This window comes from Trachymyrmex septentrionalis, unplaced genomic scaffold (genome assembly GCF_001594115.1).
Source record: "Trachymyrmex septentrionalis isolate Tsep2-gDNA-1 unplaced genomic scaffold, Tsep1.0 scaffold78, whole genome shotgun sequence".
Lineage (NCBI taxonomy): Eukaryota > Metazoa > Arthropoda > Insecta > Hymenoptera > Formicidae > Trachymyrmex > Trachymyrmex septentrionalis.
This window is the reverse complement of record NW_017305967.1, coordinates 875,577-887,820: the sequence shown is the minus strand read 5'-3', so window position 1 is coordinate 887,820 and position 12,244 is coordinate 875,577. Positions and strand designations below refer to the sequence as shown.

General features: G+C 28.0%; 1 protein-coding gene across 4 annotated transcripts in view; it reads left to right on the top strand.

Annotated features, from left to right (window-relative positions):
- LOC108754229 (transcriptional activator protein Pur-beta) overlaps positions 1 to 12,244 on the top strand; it is a 34,413-nt gene that overhangs the window by 15,848 nt on the left and 6,321 nt on the right. The window contains exons 3-8 of one of the 4 annotated variants that reach the window (XM_018496398.1): positions 3,195 to 3,313; positions 5,801 to 5,903; positions 7,572 to 7,702; positions 7,933 to 8,160; positions 9,547 to 9,726; positions 10,120 to 10,438. In XM_018496398.1, the coding sequence (XP_018351900.1) occupies positions 3,195 to 3,313; positions 5,801 to 5,903; positions 7,572 to 7,702; positions 7,933 to 8,160; positions 9,547 to 9,726; positions 10,120 to 10,140 (782 nt within the window). In that variant the 3' untranslated portion in view covers positions 10,141 to 10,438. Of the gene's footprint in view, positions 1 to 3,194; positions 3,314 to 5,800; positions 5,904 to 7,571; positions 7,703 to 7,932; positions 8,161 to 9,546; positions 10,439 to 12,244 lie in introns of those variants that run through there. The other 3 variants (XM_018496399.1, XM_018496396.1, XM_018496397.1) reach the window with 3 other exon arrangements.

The window sequence follows — 12,244 nt, the reverse complement described above, 5'->3', positions numbered from 1 at the left end:
GTCTATGAAAGCTGAATTTGTTTAGCGATTTACATAAATGTGACTATATAAAAGTGACACTAAATTTGAAAAAGAAGAATTTTTTATATTGAACAAAATTATTTGTTTAACGATTTCTGAAATGAAAGATTTTACACATAAAATTTATTGTGCTTAAAATAGAAGTTAGAAAGAAAAAGAAAGAAGTGAATAAAAATGCAGTGGTTATTTGTTAATGTAATTTCAATGAACTGTGAACTTAATAATGTAGTCTAATTTTTAACTAAAGAAATAAAAAAGGGAGAAAAAGAGAGATATATTATATACAGGTGCACAGATTATAGTATCGATAAAATGTTCAAAAGCAGGATTTTTCAGGGTGATCTTAGCCCCGTTCCAATTCCAAGCGGCCTGCAACAATTCAGTACGTAATATTGTACTCGAAAAACTACATTATATCGATTATTTATTCTCTCAGTGCGGCTTTGACACAAATCTCTAATTCCTTTCGTATGATCGATCTCTGAAATATCCTTAATTATTGTTTTTTTAAATATAATTTTGTATTATATCTTAATCTTCTATTTGTAATTATTTAAAAAAAAAACATTTTTAACTGAAGAAAGAGAATAATTAACAGTAATAAATGGAAAATGGAACGATAAATGAACAACACAAATAAACAAAGAATCCTCTATTCGAAGCGGATCTTATATATGTGTTGTGTGTGTGTGTGTATATATATATATATATACACATTTTTTTACTACTATAAACTTCGCGCCGATTCGGTTTGTTGGACTTGAACAATAAATTGATTCTGCACAATATCATAAATTACATTAGCTGCATTCACTAGAGAAGTTAGCGCATCAGGCTGTATTTTCAAGTGTTTAAAAATTTTATTGAATTCTCTAAAATTACAATGGTAATTAGTAAAATTATAGTAGTAATTAAGCGTAGTGTTCTACGAAATAAAATTATAAAATATAATAACAGCATTTTAAACTAATTCTAAATATAAAATAAATTAAATAAAGTAAATATAAAAAAAATTAGCTTTATTATTATCATAATTACTATCATTGTATTTATCCTTTCGACAATTATTTTAAAATTTTAATTGTAATCAAAATGTCATTCTAATCTATTTGATAACAACATAATTAAAATTACTAATAAACAAATGCAGTTTAAAAAATTTTTTTATAAACGCCTTATTTGCAATATATTTATTAAGCAAATTGTAAATACGTTCTATCCATCATAAATAGCTTTAGTGAATTTTCCATTATAATGTCAACTGTATAAAGATCATAGTAACTACGTTATAATTTATATTGCCTTAATATATATATTTAGCATTGATTTCTGCTGTACGATCATTTTTAATGTGTTTTGGGAAGAATTATGATTGCTTAGTAACATGTTTGAAAATAATAAATCGCTAGCAACCGTTTAACAAAATCTTTCAACAATTGCAAAGAGCTGCTTTTTCTGTATTGAACGCAGCCAATGATCGTTAATTTTAACAATGTTAATAAGCATCTTAATTACTGAATAATTATTAAGTAATTTTCTTATATTAATAGTTTTTGGCGTTAAAATAATTCATCATAATTTGTCACAATTTTGAGAAATTTAAAATTAAAATAGTCAAACAAAAATTATTTTTAAATACGATCTACTCTTGGTAAGTTTATCACATTGAGAAAAAGATACATTGAGCTATTGAATATTTTTAGTGACAGCTAATTTTTGAAAGTTGATTCATGATTTCTCTAATAAAAAGACTACAAAGATAAAAAAAATACGCCAAGTAGATAAATGCATTAAAAAGTATGCAATAAAAATTTAAAAAATTTATATTTCTTCAAAAGTTAATAACTGTTAAAAATGAGTATGAGATTAATATAGCCAATTAGTATTGTTACAAAAAAAATACCTTAAAAACTCTATGAAAACATATTCAAAAATTATTTGTAAAAATGGATGTGTTTATCAATGTAATTACTCAACAATTATATGCAATAAACATTTAATGCATCTAAAAATATATGCAGTAAAAAATTTTTGTTTAGTGCAGTGGATATATGAATAAAAACAACATTAATTTTTTAATAGTGTAATTTTTTATGTTTGATTACACCTTCCTAGTAAGTTTTTCTAATAGTAATGATAATGAAAAATGATAATGATAATTATAAATTTATTATACGATAACACAAACAATTATAATAGGCTTAAATAAGACTTAGAAATATAATTTGAAACAGTAAAAATAAAAATACAACTGGTGCTTTATTCTGGAATTGAAAATATAAATATACCTTTGTATCATTCAAAGGATTAAATAGTGTGAATAAATTAAGAACATTAAATAGTAAATAAATTGAAAATTATCGAGTAATAATTATTAATATTGTTCTATAAAGTTCTTGATTAAAGAATAAATAAAATAAACAAGTAAATAAAATAAGTAAATAAATCCTAATGTTAAAAATAGGCTTATAAATCTGTTATGCGTATTTTCACTCCACGTATCTTCTAGCATTATTTACTAATTGCCAAGAGGAAGAGAGTATAATAAGGATAATTTTAGCTCATTTTTACAAATGTTTCAAAGTAATCTCATTATTTTGTTTCATCCAAATTCTCTTTATTTATAAATCGCATTCAATGTGTTATTTCTTGCTTATGATGTCACAAAATTAAAGGCCTATGGTTAAACCAATAAGATTAGAAAAAGAAACAACAATAGAAATAGAACTGGAGCATGTATGTGAGAAAAAACATTTTTAATTATAATAATTTCTTAGGATAGATTACTTAAACACTTATTAAATCAACTTTTATAAATGTTTCTCGTTTATAACGATCCAATATGGAGTTGCGGCGACTTAATCGTCAAAAATAATTAACTTATTTACTTATATAAAATTATATTTATTTTATATTTCTAAAAAAAATTTCTATTGGATTAAAAAGTAAAATTATGCGTATGTATTTCATTTATTAAATAAAATATTAGATAGGATGTCGTGCCAGAAATGTGATGTTGATGAAAAACAAAAGAAATATTTTAAAATGATTTTGTGAAATAATAAACATAATCCAATTCACTTCAATTTTGAGTTTAAATCTGCTAGTTTAGAATCATATAACGTGCAATAAACTGCTTAATAAATTAATATACTTATTTGTGTATGTTGTAGGTCAGCAAGGCCAGCAGAGCGAGCAGGAACTGGCGACAAAAATGTTGCAAATTCAAAGTAAAAGATTCTACCTTGACGTAAAACAAAATAGACGTGGGAGATTTATCAAAGTTGCCGAGGTAACATCTTATCTTTTAATTCCTGATGTATAAAGACTATTTCATAGTACAAATATATAATAATAATAAAATATTACAATTCAACAAAATAAAGATAAACGGGCAATTGGGAATTGGCACAGTTATCAGTGCGTAATATGCTTTGAAAAAGCTTTATCTTACATAAATAAAATGTACATGTTTCGGCCTTTTTCAATAAATAGAGATACTTAATATCCCATAAAGTTGTAGACAAATAAATAAGATGTTACAAAAAATGACATCACTACGGTCGTAATAATTGCGTGGTAATCAAGAAGACTAGAAGACTAGTCTTCTTCAAAGCGTATTACGCACTGGTCACTATGCCAATTCCCAATTGCCTGTTTGTCTTTATTTATTTTTTTGAATTTGTCACGGGAATTTCAATATTGTTACCTTTAAAATAATTTTAAAATAGTTTAAAATATTAAAAAATAAAATATTAAAAATATAGTCTTGCAACAACAGGATATCCCAGACACTTTGCGTGATACTCGTTAGTAGCAAATTCCCGAAATCATTCGAGAAATTTCTGATATCAATATATCGAGGTTACAGTAGTTTTTAAATAGAAAGGGTTTAAAATTAATCGATCGAACTGTCGCCAATCGTTTGTGCGCTTAAGCATGGCACATTGTATAATAGTGACAGTATCTTCAAACATCAATCCTATTATCAAAATTAATGTTCAATATTAATGAAAATCGATTAGAATTATTAAAACACAAAATGGATATTCTTGTGCATACGTAGTTGCTTCTTATTTTTATGGTATTTATACGTAAACTATTAATTATAGATGATAACAGCAAATTAAAAGATAAGTATTGACTTTAAAATGTGATATGTATCGAATTATGTCAAAGCTGTCACATAAAGTAGGGTAAAGCGAGGTAATTTGAATAAGTTAAAAATTCCCCTTTAAAGGGAAAAAATTTTTAATTGCATTTTTTTAATTCTACATGTGTGTAGAACTAATCTTTAAAGTGGTTTAAAAAATGATTTGGAGATAATGGTCGTTTTCGAGACGCGCGTTGTGCACAACGAAAATGGAGCAGGTAGCGAAGGGCTGACTGCTGGAGTGTATTGTGCTCATTTCAAGAGACCGGTTTCTATTTTGTTGTGTCGAGACTCTTAAGCCTCAGACATAATACGAGGGAATAGCAATAGCAATAACACGATTTCAACCTATCAGAAATCAGATACATAGGAATACACAGATTCTGATAGGTTAAAATCGTGTTATTCCTATCGCTATCGCTAATCTCCCGTATTGTGTCTGGGGGGAGGGGGGGGGCCTTACAATTAGAATAAATTGAGGGAACCGAAAAGAAGTAGCAGCTTGTGCTCTTACAGATAGCTCTACATACATCTTACAATCTTTGTTATTTTGAAATTAATCTGCAATCTCATAACTTATTACGGACTAAAATAAGGAGAAATTGCGATTCTGTGGAAAAGATGGAAAAAACCTTATGGAGGTATTATTATAAATAAACATTTCACTAATAAAAACTCTCAGTATATATACTGTTCTGGCTTGGATAGCTGATATATGATGTCACATATGATTTACATATGATTTCTTTCTTATTGCAGTTTATTTTCTATTGCATTCAAACTTTTTCATTAATAAGCATTGTAAAATTATTTATTTTTATGATGTTTATTATTAGCACTGAATTAATTATTATTAATTAACTTATATGTTACATTTATCGCATTTTTTCAAACGATACATTAATATAGTGATCTTTAAATGGATTTTGGATAAATTAATATAAAGAACGCCTATTTAATCATGCATTATTCTATTTTTATTATGAATAAAAGATCGAAGTAATATTATAGTTCATATATTAATCTGTACATTTTTACCATCTATAAATGTTTTTTTACCTTATAACCATTTTTTACCATATTATCATATTATTTTGTGACAGTTCGATGCGTATCGCATTTTAAAGTCAATACTTATCTCTTAATTTTTTTTATTAATTAATAATTTATGTATAAATACAATACGAATAAGAAATAACGACATATACACAAGAATATCAATTCGATAAAAAAGGATTGATACTTGAAGAGAGCTTTATTAATATTATTATTGTTTAATGTGTCATGCTTAAGCGCGCAAATTTCCAACAGTTCTATGGACTAACTTTAAACTCTTCTCATTTAAAAATTATTGTAGCCTTGACATTTTGATATCAGGATGTCTTAAAATGATAATTAATTTACAAGTTATTTAAAATCTGTGACGATAAAAATTACGTTTGATAAAAATTATATTTATAATATTTATGGAGTGTACAATAATATTTTCAGCAAATATTTTTTCCAAACATACTTTCGTTGAAATTAACATATAATCAGATAATAATACTAATCTATATGTAAAATTTTACTTTTTGATCATGTAAAATGAGTTATATAAATTTATGAAATTGTTTTTTATTTCAGATTGGAGCGGATGGGAGAAGAAGCCAAATTTACCTGGCACTCAGTACAGCATCCGAATTTCGGGACCATCTGTCGACATTTAGCGATTTTTACGCATCTTTAGGTACAACATCTTTAATTAAAATCATAATAATACAATTTAAAATTGTATTAGCTATGTCTAATATACAATTCCGTTTTAATTTATTACTATTTTTATCTTTGCAGAGTAAATCGAATTAAAAGTATGTATATATTTAGATAAAAGTTGTATGTTGCCTCACAGGGCACAAATATAGCAAAATTAACTTTCCAAAAAAATTGATTTTTCATGATCATATAAATATTATGTTTATTTTTTAAAATAGAATTGTATAATTTTTAACTCGATTTTTGAAATGTGATTATTAATTACTTTACATATTAAAATATTAAGAGATATCTAAAATCAATTATTTACTATATATCTTTTTTCTGGTACATCTAGACATAAAATATAATTTTATAAATTATATTGATTTTTGATATTCCCAACTTAATACTTATATTACTTTCATATGCAGAATAATTAGAGAAATTATATAAACAAAATCATACAATTCCATTTTTTTAAATGACCATAATCTTTACATGATCGCGAAAATTTTTTTCCGAAAATTGATTGTCATATTTATACATCAGGGTATATAACTTTTATCTGAGCGTATTTTTTAAATTCAATCTTACTTTGCAAAGATAAAAGAATTAATATGGGACATATTGTATACATGAGGCATAACTCATGATATAAAGAGTTAACGTCTTATACATATAAAAATAAATTGAAAATATGAAATAAAATTATTTTGTATAAAGCTTTGTTTGAAAGAAAAATAATTTTGAAAATCCATCGAATACATATACAATTATATTTATTTTATATTTATTTTATTCACTTATAAAAGACTGTGACATATATAATTATTATGCAGAATAGTTCTCATAGTCTGACATTATATCTGGAGCTAAAATATTTGAATATTAAAAAATTGTATTTATCTCTTAAAAAATTGCTTCTTTTAATATTGGCAACGACCACAATTTTTATCATATGATAAAAAAGCAATAAAAATAATTTTAATTAGTATTTGTATGATTACGTTTATCAGGACAACGATTAGAAAATAACATGATATTTATTTAGAAATAGAATATTCGATTTTTTTATAAGGTGTGTTTTATTCTTTAAAAATGCGAACATGCATGAATAACAAAAATATGTCCGTTATTTTTATCTATAAGAAAACAACATATTCAAAGTTCGGATACTCAAAATCGGAAAAAGGTACCTTTTCTTATTAATAATATTTTCTTGAAGCAAAAAAAAAAGCAATACATTAGTATTATAATATGTTCTGTCATTATATTGTGTCATTGTGGTAATTCGATAGAGACTGAAAGGAAAAAACAAAATAATAGAATAAATAAAAAATAATGATGTTTTAACAGTGTTTGCAAATATTAACGCGAAATAGTCGACAATGGAATGAATGTTATATTTGTCTATTACATTTATTTCATATTTTTAATTAATTTTTATATGAAGAATCATCCCTTTTTAATTGAATCACAAATCACGCTTCATTCTATAAAATATCGTATTAAGATTTTATAATTTAACATATATTGAAAATATCGATATATTATAAAATTAATCCTTTTTTCTGTTTATAATAATTTTCATCAAGTATTGAGTTTTTATGTTTGAAAAAGATGTTTAATTCATTAACATCTTTGCTTGCCGGATAATTAGGTCCACCAAATCCGGAAAATGTGCCAGACGATGGAAAACTCAAATCAGAAATGATGGTGAAGGATAATAGACGATATTACTTGGACCTCAAGGAGAATTCTCGCGGCCGTTTCCTGCGGGTGAGTCACCCTGTATGTACCAGCCAATGTACTTACTTTCTACGCTAAGTCATAAGAAGACTCTGTCGGCTTTCATCTCAAGAGGTCTGCTTTTTTTGAAAAATGAAAAGATAAATAGAGTTCTTCTAAAATTGTTGATAAAATGGGTTATCTAATATAACGATAATCTTGTCTTATGAATCCAAACAATACAATGAATTAGAACAGAAGATTTTGTGTAATATTTATGTTACTTTTCTCAGGTGTCGCAAACGATAACACGAGGTGGACCTAGGACTCAGATTGCAATACCAGCGCAAGGTATGATAGAGTTTCGTGACGCATTAACGGATCTTCTTGAGGAATTTGGGACAGATGATGGTGGCTTCAAAGGTGATTTACCGGAAGGTCGTTATATGCGCGTGGATAGCAAGAATTTCTATTTTGATATCGGCCAGAATAATCGTGGCATCTATATGAGAATTTCTGAGGTATACATAAAGTCTTATTATATATTATTTTTCTAAGAAACGAATAGATAAATTGTTTGAAATTATTACCTGTTTCTTGTTATATGTATATTTTTTTCTTTTTATTGTTTATAATCTTTGTTTTGTCAAAAAAAAATCTGCTTGAATTGGTCGGTGGTCATCTTGACGTGAAATTATGGGAAAAGGATTCCTTTTTTTAAGATATTTATCTAGAATATAAAACGTAGAAAACATGATATTATCAGACATTTAATTTATTGAGATTCACAATCAGAGGATTTCTATCAAAATTTTAATTACTGATTATTGCGAAGAATATTACTAATTTAATATTATTAAACAAGAGTTTCTAGGTTCATACATGTGAACACACAATAAGAAAGAAAAGAAAGTCTTTAACGGCTTTTAACCTGAATCTTAAGTGCATAAATAATTCTATGTGAATTTATATACTACCTATGTAGTTATTTAAATTGCGCGCCGAATTAATTTTTCGGTCTTGAAACGCCAACCAATTGCAACTACAATAGTAATATCACAAATTAAATTGCTTAGTAATTTACTAATTTGATGCTCATATTATCTTGTAAAGATCGTAATAATGCTGGATAACAAATTAAAATCTATAAATAATTATATTGCGAAAAATATTACCTCGGCTAGGGATCGAACCCGGATCTCTAGTATTCCGTGCAAGCATCTTAAGTCTTTAGATCACCGAGGCCTCTATTTCTTAATATTTTTTTCATAATAGTAGATAGATTTTTGGTGTAATTTATTTACCTTAAGCATAGTAAATAATACTTGCTAAATTAAATTTTTATTAGGTGTATCATTATATACTGAAATTACTCTATCTTTTTAAAGAAATCTTTTTTTCATAAATCTATGAACACTATTTATACATTGATTTAACATAAAAGAAAAAAAAATCCTATCCGTAATTATGATTCTATATTAGTCACAAACGATTGCGAACTTGTTGCAATCAACTTGTGATCAATTGCAACTAATATAGAAGTTAAGGGTTGCGAGACGATATATCATTTGAAAGTCAGTGTCATATTTTGTATAATAAATGTTGATTATATTATTTTTTTACAGCAAAATTTTTGTAAGAAAAAGACCTACAGCCCTTTAAAGATTATAAATGCTCTTATTAAAAAGTAATACATTTAATTAAAAATACTAGAAATAAAAATGAAATCTTTTTGGTTTGAGTAGATACTTAAAAAAATATTTAAGTTTATATTTATATTAATAAAAAAAATTACATTTGTTATTTTTTTTTAATGCCAGCAAAATAAAAAGAAAGCAAAATTAATAAGGTTTTTAATAAATATAACATGCGACGGTAAAAAAAATGTATAAATTATTTTCTTATAGGTGAAGACGAACTTTAGGACAGCCATTACCGTACCAGAAAAATCCTGGGCACGTTTCCGTGATATCTTTGCAGATTATTGCGAGAAAATGAAAGAAGGTGGCGGTGGTGTCAGCAGCAGCAGCAGCGGTGGCGGAGGAGGAAATGTATTATCTGAGGGGAAAGGCTCGGTGGTGGCACAGGTACCATCGCCATCCTCGAATACGCAGCCTAATCCCAATCCAAATTTAGACTCTCCCTTAATCAAGTGAAAAAGGCTTTAACTTAACTCGAACATTTGGGAATTATAACTCGTAAACTCGTTTTCAAGTCATTAAGCGAAGTAACGAAACTTGTCAGAGTCTATGCCAACGTCGTCATCGTCATTATTCATCGGCTATGACATCGACATGGTCATCAGAATTATCATCGGTATAATCATTGTTACATCATCGAGACACCATTTATCGTCATCGTCACCTCACCTGAGATAATGTCACCATCGCCAGGTCATTATCATCATCAACACACATCGTCATACTTGCCATTAAGCGCAAACACCAAAACTCGCCTGAAATATGACCATTATATTGCAGAGGGTATCAACTGATTGTTGAGTATATTCATATAATCGCAGACTTGATAAAAAGAAAAGAAGAAAACGAAAAACGGATTTGTGACGTTATTACGCATATTGTTTGCACGTGAAGACGAGGAAAGATGAAGAAGACGAGATGAAAAAGGGGTAGATGATGATGACGATGCGTGTGTTGCGTGTGTATGCATGTGCGTGTGTGCGCGTTCGCGCGCACCCGCGCGCGCGTGTGTGTGGAGTATGTGTGTGTACGCGCGCGCGCGCGCAGAGGGAAAATGAGTCACTGCCGCTCGTGCGACTAACGGGATAACACAAAAAAAGAAAAGGACAAAAATACGCAACAACGGAAAATCGAGAGTATAATGATTATCGAGCGATATCTTTTTAGGTGAACTCGAGTTGCCATCGATTAACGTTATGAGTACTACCGTTCATTTCCTGGCTTTCCATAAACACATGATTTGTTTAGTTTTTCACTAATTTTTTTTCGTACATCTTTTCAATCTTTTCAATCTGGGATAATCACACGCATTTTGCATCTCATATGTATGAGTTAAACAAACGAAAATCTTGAAGAGGAAATGGACTGTAGTGTAGATCACGTTACAATTGAATTTGATCGTTCAGAATTTATGAATAAATAGTTGTTATATTAACGATTATATCACGGGTAAGTAAGAAGAAAAACGTGCGGATTGTCGCGAGGAAAAAAGGTAAAAATTAAGATCTATTGTATCTATGTAGGCAGTATGTACATCTCTCGTCGCGCGATTTTACCGAAAAAAATCTCGAAGTCGCTGTACTTTTGGTGAATATACTTGTCGAAGAAATATCGCAAATTGGATGTAGATAAAATGTTGCTGCAAGCGACTCCATTATGTTTGTTCAAGAGTGCGATTTGTTACTGTGGTAATAAATTCTTAAGTTGAACAAAATGTATACATAAAAGAATAAGGATGTGAAAATATTTACATCTTTTATTCGAATATTTATATTACTGTCTGCACCACGCGATATCATATATTCATTTAAAAACAACCATATTTCTATTAAAAGTAATGATACACACTCACACACATGTGTGTATATATATGTGTATATATATATATATATATATATATGTATATATATGTGTGTGTATGTGTATGTATATATATATATATATATAACATAGGTGAGAGAGAGAACAAAAAGGATGCTCTAATCGAGAGAATACGAAATCATATTAATACATATTAAAATGTATAATGTACATTTTAATATAAATTCAATATACATTACATTTTCTTTCATGGATTTGTATGATGAAAAGTGCGCATACAATCATACACAAAAGCTTTTATAGATTGCAAGAAGCGCGCGTGCGCGCGCGCGCACACACACATACACACACACACACACATACACACAGAGTGCACGAGTACTTGCATATACACTTCATTGGCAAACAAGCAATTTCAGCACTTTTCACAAAGAATCCACAAAGAATAACGATAGATACAAAATATATTCCACCATGAAAAACGTATAATTCCGTAAAGAGTGAACGATACAAGAAATGGTGTGTACGTGTATGTAATTAAGTTACATAAATTCGTGCGATGATCGACTTCTAACACTTCTAACAATTGCATATTAGGTATGTATTATATGAATGCATAATAGGTATTTATATAGGATCTATTTAGCTGTATAATTGTAACGAAATGCCAATGTCCGCGGACCTAGGCAATTGTGCAGATGCGACGGTATACGATTAATTAAATTGTGAATCGTGTTGTTAGACCAATTGCTTAGGTCCCTCCTGCCAGACGAAGAAAGATAAAACGAATGACACAGAAAAAAGAAATATTTAAAAACAGTGAGGCTGAGGTTAATATTACATTTATCCATTTTTGTCGTACGAAAAATTTTTTAAGATTGTCGATTGTTTACAGCATGGAGAGGTGTGAGAATCTCTCTTACAGTCAATTAACAGACTTGAATAATTTGTCGTATGATAAAAAAACGGATAAATATAATATTAGTCTAAGAGAACAGGGAGTAGAATAACGCAATCAAGTTATCTTCCAAAAGAAAATGGAATCTTAATACGCTTCGATTCTGCAACGCTGTGCTAATATCAA